The 23,556-nt window shown below is 40.6% G+C and overlaps 1 protein-coding gene across 1 annotated transcript; it reads left to right on the forward strand.

Moving 5' to 3' along the window:
• Positions 1–883: 883 nt before the first annotated feature.
• Positions 884–18,889, forward strand: LOC308312413 (neuronal acetylcholine receptor subunit alpha-7-like; the record flags this gene model as incomplete). The annotated part of the gene is made up of 13 exons (XM_080759019.1): positions 884–938; positions 4,295–4,434; positions 5,557–5,601; positions 5,976–6,085; positions 7,738–7,817; positions 11,605–11,772; positions 13,257–13,341; positions 14,115–14,224; positions 15,160–15,246; positions 16,103–16,212; positions 16,992–17,106; positions 17,796–17,954; positions 18,609–18,889. 13 exons carry the CDS (start codon positions 884–886, stop codon positions 18,887–18,889), a joined length of 1,545 nt encoding a protein of 514 aa, XP_080615145.1.
• Between the last annotated feature and the right edge of the window lie 4,667 nt (positions 18,890–23,556).

The raw sequence follows: 23,556 nt of genomic DNA on the forward strand, positions 1-23,556 counted from the left end.
GACTACTGGACTTTTAGTGGACTGGACTTTAGTGTTTCTAAATTGCAGTATTGATACTTTTACTTAATTACAAAATTTGAGTAGCCTATTTATTCCCACCACTGGTTGTCTCCATGTAGCAAATCATCCCTCCGCTGGTGGGTGAGTTATAGTGTGGTCCCGGGCAATGGTGGGAAAAGTACTGCAATGTAATATACTCTGTTACAAGAAAAAGTCTAAATGTACTAATGTACTCTAATGTAATGTAATAAGTATTAAAAGTAAAAGTACTCATTATGCAGAATGTCCCATTTCAAAATATGAACTGTACACAAATCTATTGAAAATAGCAGATATACAAGCTCACAATGCGTTGCGATGCAATCTGCTATTTTCAAATGGCCGAAATGCATACGGTATATATAGGGCTGAAGCGGTTAATGTATGTTTTGTAATAATAATAATCAACATCTACAAAGTAACTAAAGGTTTCAAATCAATTTGTAGTAAAAGTACAATATTTGTATTGAGTAGTGGAGTAGAAGTAAAGGTATTGGAAAACTGAAAATACTCAAATAATGTACAAATACATAAACATTTGAGTAAATGTACTTAGTTACTTTACACCACTGGTCCCAGAGAACAAATCACCCCGCCCATGGTGGTCCCGGAGACAGCAGCAGTCCTGCATGCTTTAGAAATACCGACAGAGGGGAGGAGAGAACAGGAGAAATAAAGCAGGGTTCTTTGACGGGGTAGGTTATAAAACCCCACCATAAACTATCAATTCAGCCTTTTTTTTTACCACTTCTTAATAAATGGTTATGGATTAAATTTGTCGAGCCGATCGATGTGCTATTCAATGAATTGAGGAACAACGGACATTTGCCTCTTCAAATCAAAGATGGACTTAAGGAATGCTCTGCTCTCCATCGCAGTCATTGTGAGCATGTTAGACGGTATGTTCATGCACAAGGAGGTTGGCAGTTATGACTGTTGCATGATGGGCTAAGTTTATTGAGCAGAGAATGGATGTGTTTTATTTGTTATGATTAATTTATCAGCTGAAAAACTTGCTATAATTGAATAGCATATTGTTCTTCTTGGGACACTAAACTACCAAGTGAAAGCATTTGGTCTCTATTTAATAAGTCTACATGTTTTCTGGGACCACCTAGTATATAAGCTGCTTATCAGCATTTCTTTTTCATAATTTATCGACCACGATGTGCAGGACGTGGGAAGGAATCATTTACCAGGCTTTAAACCGAGCTTGGCGCAGTATAGAATCAGTTCTCAAGGTATTTGTCTAGTTTTAGTCAACAAAATATCATAAGATTTTAGTCGATGGTGTCATAATGCCTGATTTTACATTTGGTTGCATGCTGAAAATTGTTGATCTACAAGCTCACAAATGTGTCACTGCTATTTTCAGAGTGCAACCAAATAAAATAGCTTGTCTTTTAGTTCTACTGGATCTCTTCTCCCTCCCTAGTAACATTTTAGTTTATTTTGTTGACAAAATTGGCAGTAAATGTAGTCATAGTGTCATAGTAGCTTTAGTTTTAAATAGTTTTCGTCTGTGAAAACATTTTTCGTCATAGTTTTAGTCTATAAAATCAACACTGGATGGCAGGTGCTCACAGTGAAATGTGATCATGGGGGATTTTGGGTCGGCTTCAATGCTGACTCAGCCGTAGATGAGAACAAGCTTTTATGGCTCTGTCCCAAAGAGTCCTTTTTGTGAAAGAACACAGGATGCGATGAGAGACGGAGCAAACAAAGGATACTTTTCATCTCAGGTCACAAACATTAAAAGCCTCTGCTGTACCTCCATGCTCTCTGTCAAATCAGTGCTTCGCCAAACTGTAGATTGACCATTAGTGAAGTTAGTATAGGCTGCCAAAACACCACATTAATCAGGAGTGGTGACAGGGTACTAAAGTACAGGGGGAAGAAGTGTTCTTCAGTGACGTTAATGTAATGTAATTATCTATGAATCCTCATTTGTCTGTACCAGCAGACAAAGCAAGGAGACTTTGTGACAGGAACACATTCAATTGAAAGTGTCTTTTAAGACTGGGAAAAAATAATAGCATTATTTGGCTATTGAACAATAACAGATAATTTACAAGCTCATAGCACATCATTTCGTGTCACGCAACAAGCTTGTAGATCTACTATTTTAGAAAAAATCTTTGAATAATATATTATTTTCGAGTGAAAACTTTGCTAAGTCAAATCTTTGCTTCTGGGGGTCCCTGGAATTAAATATTTTGTAGCACCTCTGATATACTGTATTGTAAGGGACTGAGCAGTCAAAGCATAAGGATCACACAGGTTTTCAAACTCAGTTTGTTTTAATGTCGAAAAGTAACAAATAATTTACAAAATATTCAGCAAAACAAGTTATAAGGCCCTTAAGAGGTCAACAGAACATACATAACTCAAATGAAGCTAGGGTGTAACCAAAAAGGAAGTGAACTCAACTAATACAACAAAATGACACATGAGGGAGGCTTATATAGTGGTGGACCAAACCAATAAATACATACAGGGGCAGACAGCAATTAGAGCTAACTGGAATCACTAAGCATTTCACAATCCCCCCTATGGTCCTCTGCGAAGCTGGCTTAGTACAACAGGGCATATTGTCACTAAGCAATTCTTAACTACTGGTTGTGTTTTATGTAATATATTTAATATTAGAATGTAGAGTGAATGCAAAATGTGAGTGTTGAGTTTGAAGAGTCTTCTCTTAATGTGAAGCTGGGATCACAGAACTGTAGAAACATACATTTTTCAGGAAACTGATTTACTGTAGAAGACATTGTAGAATCAGCCTCAGGTCTTAATGGTGAGAACACTGAGACAAAGATGTATTGGTACCTTTTTCCTTCAATTCTAGTTTCTTGTTCAACAATATCTTTCAAGGCTATTTGAAATTAAGTTAATCATTCTATGAGACTGAATATTCCATTGAAAGGGTCTTTTTAAGCCACTGGTAAGAACACAAATGGGAATTTGCTTGTATTGTACACTAGAATGCTGGAGAGGTCACCCTTTAACCAACTCGCCCCGGGCCGGGCGTATAAGCAGGCGTAACTGCTCAGCCTGGTATTCCTAACTTAACCTAAGTAAATGCTTAAATGGTCAAACCTAACCTTATTCCTAACCTTAACCTCAGTAAAACGGTGCCAAAACCTAACCCTGTTCCTAAATTTAACCCCAAATATACTAACCCTAAACAAATTTCTAACCTTATTCTCAGTAATATAAAGCAAATAGGAGAATACAAGAAGTGCCCTGCACCGACCGCACACTAGTAAAACAAATTTCACGCAAATCGGTGTGCCACAAATCATAAAAGCATTAATGCGGTGAAACTTTGCACACACATTTGCACTACGTTGAGGAACAAATCCACTCTTTTACCATTCCCCTAGTATAGCGCCACCAGGAGGCTTATTTTAAATATTAGGCTACTCCCATACATTTTGTCCAAGCATCCAGGCCTGTTTCTCAAAAATGGTAATAAGTTACTTAAAAAATATATATATGTTATTTACAATTACAATTTACAATTTAGGCATTTAGCAGACGCTCTTAATCCAGAGCGACTTACATTAAGCAAGAACAAAAGCAGGGGAATACATCACATGAAAGCATTTATCATGAACCATGCGTAAGCTAAGAAAGTATTTATTACTTTACATATGATATTACTCCCTGCCAAAAGTAACTAGCTATACTTAACTTTTTTGTCTCACCCCCAGTAATTGCATCTTTTGTCCCCAAAAGTATCACACTACCCAGTTTACGCCGGACGTTTTAAGGCCCGCCCTTCTGTATCCTATAAGTCACACGCACAGACAAGTGTGCATCGTTTCTGTATGGGTCAGCCTGTAAAGCAACTCCATCCCAACCCAGTCTACAATAAACACTCAAGGCTTCAGTACCACAGCCAAGGCTTTTGGAATATAGTAGCCTAATATTATGTGAGGTAATTAGTTATATTACCGGTTACAGGAAAAAAGGTAATAACATTACTTTAAGTAATGAGTTACTTTAGTTGCTTTCCAACACTGCAAGCATCACACAAATTGATATACATATTATCTCTATAGTCAAGATCTCGGATCTGTCCGATTTGATTGACTAATTCCGAACATAATATCTGGCCCACAATAACCTACCTGACCTGGCGGAGACCTGTCCTCTCTGAAGTTTAATGTTTTTGCCCATTTGTTATCTTTAACTGTCCAAATCACAGGCCTTGCATATCCTTTGTGTTGCTTGTCTCTTTTGGCTGTAGTCTCCCATCAAGGGGAACATCAGCACAGACTGTACAAGAACCTCATGGCTGACTACAACCCTCTGGAGAGACCCATCTTTAACGACACGCACACTCTCACCGTCCACTTCAGCCTCAGCCTCATGCAGATCATGGACGTGGTGGGTCAAATTAACCCATTTTGGACTGAGGCCGATTCTACAAATATCTTCTAAAGTCGTTATCAAACCCCCAAGATTATCTGTATTTGGCCCCCCCCAGAAGCAACGATTTGAGTTAAAAACGTTCACTCTGAAAGAATATATATTGAAAGATTTGTGCCACATTTTCACAGTTTTTCAAAAATAGTAGACCTAAAAGCTTGTAGCGAGCCACTCGGTGGCGCGCTATGAGCTTGTAGATCTGCTATTTTTCAAAAACTAAATTATAACATAATGTTTAAAACACAAAGGGGTTCCCGCCCAAAATGGGTTAACACCAGTGGTGGAAAGTAACTAAGTACATTTACTCAAGTACTGCACTTAAGTACAATTTAGATTTAGATTATTATTATGTTTTATACTTTACTGGAGTATTTCCAAACTTCTACTCCACTACATCTCAGAGGCAAATATTGTACTTTTGCTCCACAACAATTATCAATTATTTGAAAACTTTACTTACTAATTACTTTCGATAGATATTGATTATGATTACAAATCATACATTAGCCACTTCAGCCCTATACTGTATACTTCAGAATGTGACACATTATGGGCTTGTATATCTGATATTTTCAAAAGATTGTTATGCATTTTTAAATGTGACATTCATGCATAATGAGTACTTTTGTAGTTTACTCAAGTAAATTGTGATTTGTGGACCTTTTCTAAAGGGGTATTTCAGTATTGGTACAGTACTTTCACTTAAGTAAATTTGAGTACTTTCAGTACACCACTGGATAGAGTTGGAAAGAATACTAAGGCCTCACTCACACCTTTACAACAGACTGATGTATGCTTGTTGTATACAAAGGGTGTGATTTAAACATAGATTATTTTACCTACACAAACACAGAATGTTTATCTCAGCCATTCTATTGTTCTTGTTCAGCACAACTGAGCTTTCCATTTGAATCGGTGGAGTCGGTCCATGAGTAGACATTAATCTTGGCATTTAAACTGTTCTGTTTAAATGGCTGCCATGAATATGTCTTACAGGCAATATGATCAGTTATCTGGAGACTGCAATGTCATGAAGTAAGATAACGACTATATTTGTCTAATGCGCTTTTTCTCAAACAGGATGAGAAGAACCAGGTTTTGACAACTAACATATGGCTACAGTTGGTAAGACATTTCTACATCATATGGGGGGGGGGTGTACATTTTGTCAGACTGCTGACAGAACACTATGTGGGAGATACGTAGTGGACAGCAAGTGGGAGTATGAATAAGAAGAGAAAGGTAGTAAAATATGCTAATATAACATGATTTGTAATCATAATCAATATCTATCGAAGGTAATTAGTAAGTAAAATTGGCTAATATAGCAACATACGTTTTTCTGAAATCTGTTGATCTGATTTGGAAGGCATTTTTTAGAATTGGCCACAGGTCTAAATCATCCAGCATCAGAAATGGTTAAACTAATCAGAATGGTTTAGCTTTACGGTTGATATGATAGGCATATTACGTTACAGTTTGTCTCTCTACCCCTTCAGTACTGGAATGATTATTACCTCCAGTGGAACGCATCCGACTACCCCGGTGTTTCCAAAGTGAGGTTCCCTGATCATCTCATCTGGAAGCCAGACATCCTGCTCTATAACAGGTACAGTACGGCAGGTATAGGTACAGTACGAGTCTACCGGAGTGACATTCTTCTGCCTATACTGTACAGACACCATACGTCATGTCCTAGCATGAGCAAATATGGGAAGGGGATCAACGTCACGTGATTCCTTGTTTGACCCCGCAGAAACTCTGATGTGTGTCTCAAAGAATATGATTATTATTGGCATAATCGTGGAAAGTTTTAAATATTTGGCGGTGCCATCTTTCACTGTATTGGTGGTTGATGCAATTGCAATCACCTGCAGTACAATAATTCACCATGTGTTGCACTATGAAATAAACTCATGAAATGTAACAACTTATATGTTTCCTAATATGAGGTGTATAGCCTACAGTGCGAGTACAGTAACCTACAGCAGTGGTGCTCAACCTTTTCAGGCTTGACATTTTTAATTGCATAATTCCAAATCAATTTATTTGAAAGAATTAAGTTAATTTAGGGTTGGATCAGACTTTGAAGATGCTATACCTTTGGTTGCTTTGTAGGCCAACATCAGTGTTTTGTATTCAGTGCGGGCAGTAACTGGGAGCCAGTGGAGGGACCAAGTATTCTGACGTATTCTGGGTCAATTGGAGAGGCTTAAGTGCACATGCAGGAAGGCCAGTAAAGAGAGAGTTACACACTAATCAAGTTTTGATTTATGATATGTCTGGATGAGGAGCTGGGCTCACTCCTGGGTGAGGAAGGGTCTAAATCCTTTGAATGTTACATGTAAACCTATAGGATTGAGTGCCTTGAATGAGATAGCATGTTACAGATTCCAGATAATTATTGATCTAGCATCCTATAGTGTTTTATATAGTATGCATTTTATCTATTATCTTGTCCTCACTTACTGTAAAATACTCTAGATTAATAACGTCTGCTAAATGTAAATTGTAATCTAGAAATTGCATGCATGGCTTGCTACTCTTGAAGAGTATACTGTAGCAATAGTAGAGAAGCATCAATGGAAGAGACAATACCGCTGTGTTTTCCTGTTTTAATAACTCTTTAGACTTGACACAGCACCAATGTGTGGTGCTGTTCTTTCAGCTACATTATGATTTCAACCTCTTGGGGTTCCATTATTAGAGTGCGAAGCAGTAACAAAAGGTATAGCTTCTTCTGAATATAAGGCAAGTTCTCTTGGGATTTTCTGGCGCGCCTCTAGAATCTGTTGCTTAGGCGTGCCATTGTGCATAACCTAGCAAAAATAATGAGACGAGGAAAAACATGTATATAATTTTAATATAACAGCCATGTATTTCTCTTGTGTTTTGTGGCCAGTCTGAATTCATGTGGGAGTTGTGATAGGTTGTTCAAATAGGTCCATGGATGATCGATTATTATTTAAAACACATTTGCATTCAAAGCACCACAATGGAAATAAGCTCTATCTTTGTTTTGTGCAATGTATATGCATTTTTGTCAATATATAAACACACTCGTGTGAAGAGAGGGGCGCTTTATCTTCATACATCATCACATTCCGGCCAATCACAATCAGATCATCACTATGGGGCACAGACACACAAAGCTTGGCATAGGAGAGGCTAGCGCCCCTCAAAGATTATAAATCAACCAATCAATCATAACTCCTTCATATGTATACCAGTTGTTAATGAAGTAATTCATGTTGTCCACAGTGCAGATGAGAGGTTTGATCCTACTTTCCACACCAACATTTTGGTCAACTCCTCTGGATATTGCTCCTACTTACCTCCAGGTAAGCCTACAGAATTTAATTCAGAACAGTTGTGCCAGAAGCAGTTTTGAAGTCCCTAGTCAACAATCCACAAAATATGATGTGAGCGGCAGGGACCCTATAGTCAACAATCCACAGGGGTAAATGGTCATGTAAATAGCGTGCAGAAATAGTGATGCAGTGCAAAGTAAGTATAGGATACCAGGTGATCATCAAACCTAGAATCTGACTGTCAAAACAACATGCTGCCTAACTAACATATATCTATATAGAGTTTGTGGACGATCCATCTCCAACCGCTTATCCGGAATCAGGTCGCGGGGGTAACAGTTGCAACAGAGATTTCCAGTCTTTCCATGCTCTTTACAGAGCATCAATTAACAACTTCATCCTGGGGAATCCCGATATCATCCCCCCTTTTGGTCCTTGGTCTGCCACAAGGTCTCCTCCCAGTAGGACGAGCAGCGAGGACCTCGGGAGGCATCTGTACTGAGCCTTAACAACCTAAACTGGCTCCTTTCCAAGTAAAGGAGCAGAGGTTATACTCTGACCACCTGTCTGAGAAAACTCATTACAGCCGCTTGTATCCAAAACTTTATTATTTCGGTCATGACCCACACTTCATGACCTTACTGCAGGTGAGAGTAGGAACAAAGATTGCTCGGCATATCGCAGTAAATGTCTAAATAGAATGTAAATAGAATCACTAGCATCCATCAAAATTATATAGGCAGGCAAAAGTAAGTAATACAAAGAACAAGGAGTGCTCCTGTGAGTTAGATTGTGAATAATGACGAACCTTTTCAGACTGCGGTAGAAAAAGTCTGCAGTCCTGAGAGTTGTCCAAGTAGTTTTGCCTTTGTCTTATAATGCTAATGGTTTGGGCACATTTTCAGTATGCTGCTTAGATAATGCTATAATCAATTATAACTTTTTTTGTCCTGAAAGCAGCACATAATACTGTGTCATCAAATTCTCCTAATGCCTTCTACTCTTCATGGCAATAAAGAGCAGTAAAAAGTGCTGTGGTGGGATAAGAACAATGTGGAACAGTGGAAGTGCAGGGAAGAAAAAAAAGTGTGCTCTTCTATTCCATGCTAGAAGGCTTTCTTACCCTTTATTGTACCTGGACCAAAGAGGTCCAGGTGTTATTTTGTGCAAAAGCGCATTATTGGCTATTTCCCCTACTATAAGCCCTCAATGCATTGCATTGCATTGAATTGAATGGGCTGTACAAATTAACACCTGGACCTCTTTGGTGGAGAGTGGAGACGTAACAACTACAAATATAGGTAATTCTCTAGTAGTAGTTGAGTAAAAAATAAACAGCAAAGACGTCACTGATTCTACAGGGTGCTATTACCCTGGTATGTGGGGTTTTGTCTCCTCATCATCCAGGCATCATTGATGATATTCATTCATACTTGACACAGCCCGTTTCTGAAGAAAATGTAATTAATTCTGCCGCAAAAGTTTTAAAACCACCGTTCAAATTTACAAATTAATGTCACTACTAAAATGCGTCCCGCTCTGTCAAGACAACAAGCGATGGGCAACAAAAGGGAGAGAGCCCACTGCACAGCACCACCGAAACATGTGAAGAAGTCCTGGGTTTTTGTGAGAGATCTCTCAGGGAACCAGCTCCTGCTGGTTGCAGCTACCAAGAGGTTTTCATACCCATGTGGCACGAGCCGACGTGAAGCTGATGTTGAAGTATGTTGTGGCAGCAGTCCGGAAATATAGTCTTTGGGTTGTTTGACTCGTTTCTAGCATTTATTCACAATCCATTCCGGGTCTAGTCAGTCGCGGGCGTGTGCATGACACAAGCACGCGCGCAACAATTGCACGGGACCGCGCCCAAGTAAATACGCTTGCGTTGTCGCCCCCTCAACTTCGCCACGCGTGCAAAAACAAATGCACGCCTTTTATTGAAAATGAATATCAGCCTACCAGAGCCTCCTGGTAGGCCAGTGGTTCAGTAGACCTACAGTACTGTCTACTGAACCATGGCTATGGGATGACAACCGTGATAAAGATAGGATGATTGATAACGTGAAGATCGGCTGGCTAGTTACACCAATGCAACTAAGAGATTCAAATAGAAGTCAATGATAAACAAATTAAAACAAATAATCTAACAGACAACATCACCCATGCAACCCTGAGCATTATGTGATGTAGCAACGCCTTCCCAAGGCCCTAGTGACCCGCCACTCCTCATATAGCCAGGACATTTAAAGATTTAAGTTTAAAGATCTATGACTCTTTAACGCGCGCGCGCGCGCACACACACACACACACACACACACACACACACACACACACACACACACACACACACACACACACACACACACACAAGCAATATATCTGAACACGGATGCACATACGTTCACAATTAACTCAGTTGCTTCCTGTTGCTCCATTTCTCCTTACCATGCAGAAACACATCCCGCACTCGATCAATAACATTAATAGCTTAATCACGGCCTGGATAAGTGAATATCCTCTGGATTGATCGCAGCATTGCCAACCAATTGCTTCTTAACCTTCCAACAAAATGAATTCCCATGAATGCCAAGCCATTGACGTAAAGAATAAGTGGGTCACTGACCTTAGTGACCTATACTGTACTGTATAATGACATGCAGAATGACTGAAAGCAACTCAGGTTGTATTAAATGAATTACGACACGTGCTCTGCCATCTGTCTGATCGTATCTCCATTGCAGTGAATGACCGCCTGCCTGGTCTTTCTCTCACCAATGAAAATTGCAGACGAAAAATTACTACTGAAAAGAAACTACCTTTTTTCACTAAAGAAAACTAAATAAAAACTAAGCCATGATGACTAAAACTAAGACTAAATATATAGACAATAGACAAATATGCTATACAAATAAAAACTAGACTCAAATGTTAGCAAGGGACTAGCCTGAGCTAACGCTAGACATTTCTGGCCTAGATGGGAGGGCCGCTGCTCAGAAAAACGCGCACCCTGATTAGTTCACCGTTCTGTCCGTCAACCCCGGTCTCTCCCCCCCCCCGCCCCCCAGTGCAGCACTGTTATTGTGTCGACCAGAAGCAGAAACCACGTGGTTGCTGGAGTATACTATTCTAACAGACTGTCAAAGTTATTTCCACAGTCGGCACACGTTGGTTTTTTTCTTAGGCGGTGTGGTGGGTTCTTCAGCCATTCTCCTCATTTTCCTCGCATAGCCTCGTTTGAATTTCACTGGTAATAATTTCCTCACAGTGTTATTTTGAGGGGTGCACACCGCTCAGAGCCCTGACGTCACATCATTTGGAGCGATCCCACTTTTAGACCAATGCAGCCCATGTGCAAATCCAGGCTTTCATTTTTCGCGCAGACGAAATGAAAGCCTGGGTATCGAGGCTAGCAAGGGACTAGTGGAGAAGAGATCCAGTAAAGACAAGTCATTTTATGTTTGGTTGCGCTTAAGGGTGGAAATATACAAGCGCAACACGTCGCCTTTAAAGGGTCCCTGAGGGCAAATGGCCCATTGGCTAATTTGGCCATGCCCCCAGGGGGGTTATTATTTGCAGTTTCTTCAGTCTAATTTGAATTCTGGACTGGTGCAGACCATTGCAACAATATATAAAAGCCTGCTGCATATAGCCACCCGGTTCCTTTTAAACGCCCGGAGTACAAAGTGATTTTGCGTATTCAACGCCCGGGGCTACTATTTGGAACCACTGTTCATGGTCGAAGTGTCATATAGCAGTTCCCTTGTTGATCAGACTTTCAGCCTTTTCATGTTCCACCTCCTCCTCCTCCGACCTACAGGGATCTTCAAGAGCAGCTGCTACATCGACGTGCGCTGGTTCCCCTTCGACGTCCAAAGGTGTGACCTGAAGTTTGGTTCCTGGACATATGGGGGCTGGTCCCTGGACCTGCAGATGGTAGAGGCAGATATCACTGGCTACATCGCCAACGGAGAGTGGGACCTTGTGGGTAAGAGGACATGATGAGCTAGAAATGGGTTAAGTTAAGAAATTGTACAGCAGAGTGCTGTTCACAAGTATAATAACTGAATAATGTTTTAGTAGTTTGTTGCTTGAGCATAGGATTTTCTCTTAAATTTCTTTTTCTTTTTTCTTTTTCTTTTTTTTTCATTTTTTGCTATTTTGCTTCCTAAGCATGTTTTCTTTCAAACTAAAGCAAAATACACATTAAAAATACAGATTTAGATGTTCATTTTGATAGTTTATTTTAGCCAATGTCAGCTAGTTTTTCTGGGTGAAAATCCACCATCTCTATTTTCATGATTGGTTGTTGGTACAAAGGAAGTGACCATATTTGGATCAGACTACAGTCAGCTCGAGGTCCAGACCTTTCCAATGATATATGCCATTATAAGGTTTGGATGAGATATTCTGTCTCAAAATAGTGGCTTCAAATAAAACGTTTTGGAATTTTACAATACAAATCTTTAAAGGCAAAATTAAATTATAATTTTGAGCCTGGCTTTATCGATCTTCAGATTTATCGTCCCGAAATGTATGCAAATTAGCGCATATAATGCCTAATTTGCACATTTAAACATATAATTTCAGAAAACTTGTAATACAAAAAATCTTAGTTTTAATATAAGTAATCAACTGGAGAAGTTTCATTGTGATAGCTATTATTTAACTTTTTTTCCCTATTCACCTGGGGTGTCTCGCCTTACTTCACTCTTAAAGTCATATACAGTCATATACTGTACAGCCAATTAAACTTAAAAAAAAAAAAAATCTTTCACTGGTATATTTTTCAAAATATGCACCTCCATTTCTCCCAGTTTAGTGTTACCCAGTTTCCAGTTTCCAGTTGGCTGATCAATCAGCCAAAAGATCTCAGCATGTCAAGGATTATTGCTGTGTTGATTCTATCATTGTCTTTGTGACTAAATAAGGCTGTGGTTATTCTGTCATGAAGGACACTGATCTGAACCATTATATTCAGATTTGATATAGATTTGTTTTGCTTTCCACTGCAACAACAGCACTTAGCTGTCATCGTCTCCTCCACAGAATAAAGTTAACCAAGTTCACTCCATAACTGCAGTGTTAATTTCGTCGACTAGAACTATGACAAATATATTTGTCGATTTTTTCACTGACAAAAACGAAATAAAAACGAAATGAAAACTAAGCTATTGAGTATTGACTATAATATATTTTCAATTTCAGGGAGGGACAATAGTGGAAAAGTAGATCCAGTATAGATCTAAGAAAAGTCTTTTTCTGTTTGATGGCGCTCAGTTAAGCTCTGACAATAGATCTACAAGCTCATAACGTGTCGCACTGTAATGCGCATGTAGACCAAGTGCAAAATCAACTGTAGATTTAAAAAACTAGACTAAAACTAAAACATTTCAGATGACTAAAATATGACTAAAACAAAATTTGCCGTCCAAATCAACACTTGTATTTTGGTTTTGTGTGACACAACAGGGGTTCCTGGGCGGAGGAAAGAGAGTTTCTACGAGTGCTGCAAGGAGCCCTACCCTGACGTGACCTTCACCATCGTGATGCGCAGGCACGTGCACTCATAGACATCAAAGGGGGCTTCACGTGCACTCATAGGCATCAAAGGGGGCTTCACGTGCACTCATAGGGGGCTTCATGTGCACTCTAGACATCAAAGGGGGCTTAGGTGTGTCTGTATTATCTGTAAATGGGATTTTTACTCGAGCTGTGACCCATAAAAATTGGTCTGTGACCCACAAATGGGTTCCGACCCACTATTTGGGAAACAATGCTCCAGACCATGAATACAACATTTACCATGGTGCAAGAACTACATATGGCCCTTCTTTCCTTTCCATGCCATATACCTGAAGGCAGCATTCAGGAGAACTGCCTTTTTTCCAAACTCTACTGAACTTTAACAGCATCTTGGGTTGAAAGAATAATCCTCTGTATAGAAGTCCATGTTGTACGCCACATCTACAACAAGGTTATAATAGTTTTGGATTTTTCAGTTTGGTTAGTTTAGCCTTTTTTTCTAATTCAGTTTTAGAGCAGGTTTGCTAGTTTTAATTAGTTAAATGTTTTTGTGACAATGCTTAGTTTAGTTTTTAGTAGTTTTAGTTTTAGTGTTTATTTTATTTTTCATACTTTGGGTGCAGGTCAGAGGTCAGAGTAAGTAGGCCTATAAACATGCAGATACTGTTGGTAACGAGCATTTTGCCTCTAATTTCAGTTAATTTGTTAGTTTTGTAGGTTGTATTTTTTTCTTCCAATTTTAGCTTTCCTTATTTCTTTACTTCTCGTCAACTATAACATTGTCTGCACGTCCCTGATGTGTAGGAGGACTCTGTACTACGGCCTGAACCTTCTGCTGCCCTGTGTGCTCATCTCCACCCTGGCTCTGCTGGTGTTCCTGCTGCCTGCCGACTCTGGAGAGAAGATCTCACTGGGTGAGCTGGAGCTTATGCACGCACACACACAGTGTTGTTGTAATTATAGAATGTTACATAATTATTCATGGAACAAAATGTTTTATTTTACCATGCTGCTTCATTTGGACTTGTGTCATACCTTGTGTTCAATAACGTCTCTAACTTCGTAGCCTGTGTTATGGCTACTGAAAGTGTCTGAAAGATCTATACTTTGATACGTTGGGGCCGGCAGTGGCTCTGGAGTTAAAGCTGGGACTGGAAGGTTCCCAGTTGGATCACGGGCTCCCCAGAGTTAGTGTCGAAGTGTCCTTAAGACTCTAATTGCTCCTGATGTGCAGGTTGGTGCCTTGCATGGTTCCCTCTGCCATCGGAGTGTGAATGTGTGTGTGTGTGTGTGTGTGTGTGTGTGTGTGTGTGTGTGTGTGTGCGCCTTGGCGCTATATACTGTATATGCACCATTTATTTGATATCATGTAGGCTACATATAGCAGCTTACATTATATCAAACTATAGTTAGAACTTGTCACACATGGTTGAGAATAGCCTATTTGATAAACTCATTGATTGACAGACTGCAGATTGCATATATTGTGAAAAGAGCATCCAGGTTTGCTTGTAGAAGGGCTTGTAGTTGTAGAAGGGTATTTTTGGTGAATGTTTCCCAATCTCCACAGAGGTTCAAGTAGTTAAACACCAAGTATAAAATGTATTTTCAATCTGTCCTAATGGAAACTGATATTCTCTCGAGTTTTCCATGTGACACATATTTGTATCTTTGGAGGAAAGATTTACATAATTACATACCGTTAATATGACAAAAGCTGCTATAAAGTAACAATGTAATTCAGTTGTGCCGTGTGCCATGAAAAGGTTATTTACAGGGATGACCTGAGACAGATGTTTGAGAAACACTGGCCTATAGGTATTACAGTATTATGTGTTTTCTCCCCTAGGTATAACTGTCCTACTGTCCTTGACTGTCTTCATGCTGCTGGTTGCAGAGATTATGCCCGCCACCTCAGACTCTGTTCCTCTAATAGGTAAGATCATGCCCGCCACCGCCGATAATATATTTCCACACTCACTCCAGAGGGCCTCTATATTTCCACACTCACTCCAGAGTCCAGAGGGCCACTATATTTCCACACTCACTCCAGAGTCCAGAGGGCCTCTATATTTCCACACTCACTCCAGAGGGCCTCTATATTTCCACACTGACTCCAGAGGGCCTCTATATTTCCACACTCACTCCAGAGGGCCTCTATATTTCCACACTCACTCCAGGGCCACATTGCATTGCCATTTTGGGCTTATAGGTCTGATAGTTTTGCTTTTTTTTAATTGCAATTGAGATTTTCTTTTTCATATTTTATGCTATTTTTAATTTGTTATCCTGAAAAGTAACATTTGTATTTAACCCACTTATCTCCCAGACTCCTTCCCTAGGAGTTTGAATGAATGTAGAATTATGTGCAGGATGTAATTTATATATAGATGCGTGGGGACTTAATTTAAAACCTGAACATGATTACCCTTCCCTGTGCCAATGTTGGCACCCGTACATAAGGTTGTTGGCACCCGTACATAAGGTTGCCTAGCCCTGCAAGAGGAGTCCAAGTGCTTGGTCAGTGATGAGAAGTACCTCTGGACCGGGTGTTACTCATTAGAAACTCGACTATCGCTGTGATCTGAAGTATAACATTTATTTCATGGGCTAGACTAGGGGTGGTGGAGAGAGTGATATAGGGTCACTGCATTTCCACATACTCACTCTAGACTAGAGGGCCTGTTGTGTAGGCTATATATTATATACACGGCATCACTCAAATAGCTCATAATGTTAACAAATGTTGTTTTCACTGCATCTTCCCTGTGTTTTATTATGTTCTCTTTCAGCGGAATACTTTGCCACCACGATGGTCATCGTTGGTCTTTCAGTGATAGCAACTGTCCTGGTCCTGCAATTCCATCACCATGACCCTGATGGAGGCAAGATGCCAAAGTGGGTGAGTGTCATTCCATCGTAAACCATTATCTCAGATTAGCAAACCCCATGCACAATTTCAATAGTTTAATGGCCAAGAACTGGAGTAAGTGCATTCAAATTGAATACCCCATAGGCATGTTGCCTTTGATAAATCAATTTCTAGTAGTAGCCTCCAGTATATCAATCAAATTATACTTCAAAGATTGTTTTTTTTGTGTCACTGTCCAGTTTTGTATTCACATAAATGAATGCTATTGAACACCCTTTATGTCTGTGTGTTGGTTATAAGACATATTGAACCAATGTATTAAAAAATGCTTCGCAAATTTAGTTTTAATTATATAGTTTTGGAGTAAAAATGAATGTACTTTTAGTCATGTTTTTGTCATCTGAAATGTTTGTTTTAGTCTTTTATTTGACTAAATAATAATATTGTATGATTTTAGTCGACTTGATGCCATCGTAATAGCTGACTAAACTTACATGCTGAAAATAGCAGATCTACATGGTCACAACGCGCCACAGCGTAACACGTTGTGAGCTTGTAGATCTGCTATTTTCAGTGCACCCGATCACAACTAAACATAAAATGACTTAGCTCTCCACTAGTCCCTCCCTTTAGTCTAGTTTTAATTTGTTGACAAAATTGTCAATATATTTAGTCTTAGTTTTGGTCATCATCGCTTAAGTTCATTTATTTTTCGTCAGGGAAAAAAGGTTAAAAAAAAAGGTATAGTCAACGAAAGTTTTTGCGTCATAATTTTAGTCAAAGAAAATGTTCTGTTACTGTCTCAATAGACCCGGGTCATTCTGCTCAACTGGTGCGCCTGGTTCCTACGGATGAAACGCCCCGGAGAGGCCCGGGTCCGGGTGTGCTCACACAGCAGTCTGAGCAGCATGGACCTCAACCAAGGTTAGGATACTTTGGGATTTTAGGATAGTTTAGTTTAAAGATCGAGTGCTGTGACTTTTTTCCACCCTAAAACATGATCATCAGGTAACCTATTATATAAGGAGGAAGATTTGTTTTCTTCAAAAAAGTGTACAGTATTTGTTAAAATGTAATTTTAACAAATACTGTCCCTGGAACAACACATTTTCAGATTGGGGTCGGCGGCCAAACACATATAATTTCAGGGGTCCTTGACATGAAAAAGGTGGAGCATCACTGAGATAGAAACATAGGTTTTTCAGAAAACGTTTAGGATTAAGATGATTTCTTTTTAGAATCGGCCTCAGTCCTAAATGGGTTCAAATCAGTGGCCGAGACTCCGGGGGTGCCTGGTAGCTGAAACACCCACGGTTAAAATAATAAGCCAATATGCACCCACCGTCCCACGTATTATGAAGACTGAATTTCGCCTCCCTTTCCCCTCCCCCTGCTCAAAATGTCACGTATAAGTCACACACCTTTACGGGGGCGTTTGGGCAAGAGGTGTTGGGCCGCCCAGCGTGGGCATTCAAATGCTAATAAGGTGGCTTTTGTTCTGCTGCCAGGACTTTGAGCACTCACGATCATTATTGAAACATGACGGCCCTGGTTCAAATGCATGCTGTAGACTAGATCCTTTAACTATAATAACCCTGAGCTCAACGTTGCAGCTAGCAGCACGTCGCCTGCTGTGTCACCCCACTCCACCAACGGCACCAACATGCTGTACATCGACTACCGCAGTCTGGAGAGCATGCCCTGCTCAACCGCCTCCACCTCCCCGGACTCAGGAGTCCTCAGCGCAGCGGGGCGGCTGCTCGCCCGGGGAGGTGAGCAGAGGTGGAAAAAGTACTTAAGTAAAAGTATCAATACTGCAATGTAGACTTACTGTTAGAAGTAAAAGTACGGAATTCGTACGTAAAAGTGCAAAAGTGTATCGGAATAACATTTCACTTAAATGTATACCACAAGTAAAAGTACCGTAGTCATTATGCAGAATGTCCCGTTTCAAATGCATACAAATCTTTTGGAAATAGCAGATCTATGAGCTCACAATTCGTTGCATCGTGATGCATTGTGAACTTATAGATCTGCTATTTTCAAATGGTCGAAATGTATGGTTAATGTAGGTTTTGTGATAATAATCTAAATCTGCATCCCGCCATGTGTGCTGGGTTTTAGGCTCGTTTGCCTTGTCACAGAAGGCCCTTTGGAACAAACACATCTGCACGTCTTTGGTCATTATGGAAGACAGATATAAAAAATATATAATTTCCGAGCGATCAAAATAAGCCATTTAGTCTACGACCCAGCTCGCACAGTCAGAGCTGTTTCTGTGCTTTGGATGTTGTCGTGTCATTTTTCAACAGTACCACTTATTGGATACAATAATTGAATAATTGGATACAATAACATCCAGTTAAGGTAAGAAACGTGCAGGACTTGAGCACAATAAATTATTTAGTTACTTTCCACAACTGCAGGCGAGGAGGAGGTACTGCTCCCCGTGGGTCAGTGTTCCGCCGTGGGGAGTTTGGAGACAGAAGTGGCCAAGATCCTGGAGGAGGTGCGCTACATCGCCAAGCGCTTCCGTGACCAGGACGAGGAAGAGAGTGTGTGCAACGAGTGGAAGTTCGCTGCATCCGTCATCGACCGGCTCTGTCTGATGGCTTTCTCTCTGTTCACCATCCTCTGCACCATCGGAATCCTCATGTCGGCGCCCAACTTTGTGGAGGCTATCTCCAAAGACTTCTTCGCCTCTTAGGTTTACGTCAACGATAAGAAAATGTGCTACAAGCAAAGAAAATAACAGTAGACTCATTCATACCCTACCCAGGAGGGGCGCATGTGTTTGGTCCGATATACTAAGAGTCCCCTCACAGGGAAGCCAAGGGTGTGTTTTAACCTGCAACGCATGTCGGGAGCCACAAATGAGTCTTAACCGGCCACACCTGTGTCTTAACCAGCAACGCATGTCGGGTGCCACGGTTGAGTCTTAACCAGCCACGCATGTGTCTGAAATTGAATAATGCCTCTCGGACAGTTACGTCGGACCAACATATGCGCCCCACCAGGAGACATGTGTCCCCCAAGCCCCAACCACGTGGGAAACATACTCACATCAAGTAAAAGTATCAATACTGCAATGTAGAAGTGCTGTACAGTTAGACATACTAACAGTCCAACAGGCATTAGTTGATAACACTGTCGCTCCCGACATGCATGGCCGGTTTCAACTAACACGTGCTGTCTGTGCTGCACTGACATCATAGGAGGGTGTCAAACTCACTGTAAACAACAGAATGGAGATAAGCAGATTGAGCTCCTGTAAAACACTCCAAATATTGAGGTATTCCAATCAGCTGAATTTAGCCTGAATGTGTAGAAGAGAAACAGAAGAATGATGAATTTTAACACATACCGTAGTAGGCTTTATGGGTCCCATGGGTGTGTGTGTGTGTGTGTGTGGTTGGTTTGGTTGGATACTAATTGTTGTTCTCTGTCCCTGTGTAGGAGGAGAGGGACAGCCTGCTGAGGTGTGTCTTGGGGATTGACACACCTGGTCCCAATTATCCCTTTGGGTATAAAAGCAAGCTGGCCGAGGCCATTCTCTCTCTCTCCCCTGCACAGGTCACACTGCCTGTTTGGTTTTGTTTGTAGTAGTTCAGTTGCTTTCTGCACTTGCACATACAGTCCATGTTCACACAGCCACACACACTTTACACTACTGATGTCACTGACCATTCACACCTCATACATTTTGCACCGTTCATGCCTTTTTTTTTTTAGTTATAAATAAAATAATGTTAAGTTTAATCTTGTGTGTCGTCTACCTTTTTGTCATGATGTGAGCCAGTTCAAGACCATACATACATACATACATAGCTGCGAATAGGAGTGGCTATATCACCACTCAAAAAGAGGATAATTTCATCCAAGAAGGGACTGACCTCACACTCAGAATAGTATATAATAGGCTAAATGTACCAGGTTGCTTCTCGCAACACCAGCAGAGGTCAGTGTTCTTCAATTTATGTTTAGCCATTTTACCTTTACTAATAAGCCAGACCGTGATATTAGTCTGGCTTATTAGCCAGGCTAACATGTAGCACAATACCATCTATTTATTAGCTTATAGGTAAATAACTGTGCTTCTAGTGAGGAAGTATACCATGATGCAATATTGTCTTGCCATATGTTATCTGTATTAAGTACCCCTAAATCCTGCTCCCAGCATAGTTTAAGACCCTCAAGCCTTTCCCTCATGTAGTCATAAAACATTGTAGCCCCACCATTAGATTTCCAGACCTTGTGAAATAATGTGTGAATCCCTGTCAGATATTCTGGCTCTGTTTAAACCACTGTTTTAATACAATGTCTTAACTGTATATTTTTCCACCATTCAATTTCCGTATCAGGTAGACTATATTTGACCTTTAATTGATCAAATGATGTAGAAAACAGAATTAATACAATACATTTTCGGAAGACATTAGTTTGTTTTTCTTTAATCTTTGAGTTTTCCTGTGAGCACAGTTGTAAGAGTTTAAATTCTGATGGTTATAAATGATAACTTCAGTTTGAACATGTTTAAATACATATGGCAGTAGAGTGCTATTTGGTCAACAGTAATTAATTCTGTACTGTCCATATGGAGCGTTTCTTGAGTGTACAGGGTTTGATGAGGTCAGATCAACATGTCAAAACAGGTCAGCTCATATATGGAGATCCAAGGGTGGCAGAATTATCTTGAGTGTACAAGGTTTGATGAGGGCTCAGGTAGGGCCGGGCCTTAATTCTCGGGCTTGTTGAGAACTCTAGTTTTCGCCGGCTGCCGGGCGTGGCTGTCAAAAGGGAGACATCGAAGAGGAAGGATGAGTGGGGTAGGATCAACATATGGAATGTCAGAACAGGTCAGCTCCATAGATCTAAGGGTTTGAGGTTTGAGGTTAGATGTAGAGTTGCTGGCCAGCTCTATATATGCAGATCTAGATGATCCAGTCTTCTCATGTATGGCTATCCAGGGTTTGATGAGGTCAGTGTCGTGATCTTCATATATGGAGACGGCCATAATGGCGTGCAGTGTCACGTGGTGTGATGTCACGAGATGTGATGTCACGAGGCGTGAGGAGGGGGAAAAGTATGGTTCAGTATAATGGTCTATATACAAATACAAATATACACTGTTCCTTATTGTGTCAAGAATCGTGAAAACAGGCCTCCTCGTGGTGCTATAAAGGCCCATGTAAAAATGCAGGGCAGAGATTTTTCCCTGACCTCTAGGGAGTGTGCGTCCGTACATTTGCTGTATTTTGCTAGTTTTTTATAACTATGGTGAATATACTTATGAGCTTATGACACTGAACAAATATAGAGCATCAGTAGTAAACATGGCCATCAGTAGTAAACCCATGTGTGTACTCGCTGACGCTAATTAATTAATGCTAACATGTTTTGAAAGGTCCGGGATAGATAGACTCGATTGTCTCGCCGGACCTGAACATTATTTATCTTCCAACACCAACAGTGCACCTGTTGAGCGGGTAGGCAGTATTTCATCACCCCTGGGCCAGATACATGTCATCACTGGTAAACACACACCTGCCGTTTAATTCTAGTACCCACCCATGGGTATAGTCTGTGTTGTTGCTAGACGATCAGACTATACCGATACGTCTGGACACTTCTGAATGAAGAACACAACGCTGTACGGCCATCACCACCCCAAGGAAAACCTTTTGATTGGTTTTGCAATTAATATATATATTTTTTAACTCTCCTTATTTTCAATGAAAGCAGGGAGATTGCATCATTATCTAGTGGGGAGATTCCGTTAAGGCCTGAGGCATGGGAGCAGTAGCAGGGGGGGGGGGGCACGACAGACACCCTCAGTTTCTGAAGAGGGGGGGGGACGTCCCCCTCCACTTTTGAGAGGAAGAAAAAATCACACCCGTCACCCGTCATCTTACAACATCTAGAGGGTATTCGGTATAGCTTGCATATACATACAGGTATGTTTTACGTGTAACCTCCATTAATCTAACTCTAATTTATTAAGGTCTAACTCGTGTTGCTATGATTAGGTGATGTAATGATGATGTAAAACAAACGGTGTCAAAACAAACTTAAATTCTCTTTATTACTTGCGCAGGCAGAGTGCACAAGTACTAGTTTCGCCCGGGACTCGTATGCGCCATCCCGCCACTTTTGATGCGTATGCATCGTCCCAGCAAATTGTGCCTGATACGGCAGTGGTGCCAGATTACATGGTGTGTATATGTATAACTATCTCTCAATGATGACGTAAAAAAGATGTGGATTAAAGGACCCAATGCCAGAGTGTAATTGGTTTTTGATGGTGACGTAATGACGATATGTTTTAGTGTTGGGAGGATTAAAGGTAATGCTCCTGTGTATACATGTATGTAATCTGGCACCACTGTCGTATCAGGCACAATTTGCTGGGACAGTGCATACGCATCAATAGTGGCGGGACGGCTGGGACGGTGCGTACGGCGCAAAATAACCACAGTATACCGCTAATCAACTTACAATTTACATATACATATACATAGTATATATGTATAACTAGCTCTCAATGATGACGTAAAAAAGATGTGGATTAAAGGACCCAATGCCAGAGTGTAATTGGTTTTCGATGGTGACGTAATGGCGATATGTTTTAGTGTTGGGAGGATTAAAGGTAATGCTCCTGACCTATGTATACATGTATGTAATCTGGCACTACTGCCGTATCAGGCACAAGTAGTCATTACTGAGATTTGACAGTTTGTAGCGGTCGAAAGTACTTGCGGTCTGCTTGCGCACTAGTAGACCATTTATGGCCTACACATGGTCAGATGCCCTCTATAGGCCTCACACAGAAGCCTGTGAACATAGACATTTCGTGCATAGATGTGCGACACAATGGTACGTAGGCCTCAGGCCTGGTATGGTATCTTTTTTTTGTGCCTACCACGAAAATACATGGAAAATCAGTCCCCCCACAATTATGAAATGCCCCCTTTTTTAAATGTTGGTTTTCTGGAAAAAGATACAAATAAAACTATGTTGCTATATCAGTGGTTCTCAAATGCGTGCGTGTGAAATACTGTACATATATTACAGGACACATTATTTTGATATGATAGGATTGTTAATGTAGGCCTATATTAAGCCCTGCCTCTACTGCCTCTGACCAAATGGGTGCATGCATGCTGTGAAGGATTACGTAATTATCATTTTGTGGTACAGGGGATGGCACAGCACAGATGGGCGGTGTGAAAGAGTACGTAGTGGCATAAGGGTGGCACGGGGGATGGCACAGCACTGTGTATAAAACATATAGCAACTGGACAATGGCTTTAGAGAAGGGAGGGCGGTGTTAGGACAGTCATGAGGGCTTCTCCAGACCTATACATGTACTTGAGC

This window comes from Protomyctophum bolini, assembly GCF_963924005.1.
Source record: "Protomyctophum bolini genome assembly, chromosome: 3".
NCBI classification, from domain to species: Eukaryota; Metazoa; Chordata; class Actinopteri; order Myctophiformes; family Myctophidae; genus Protomyctophum; species Protomyctophum bolini.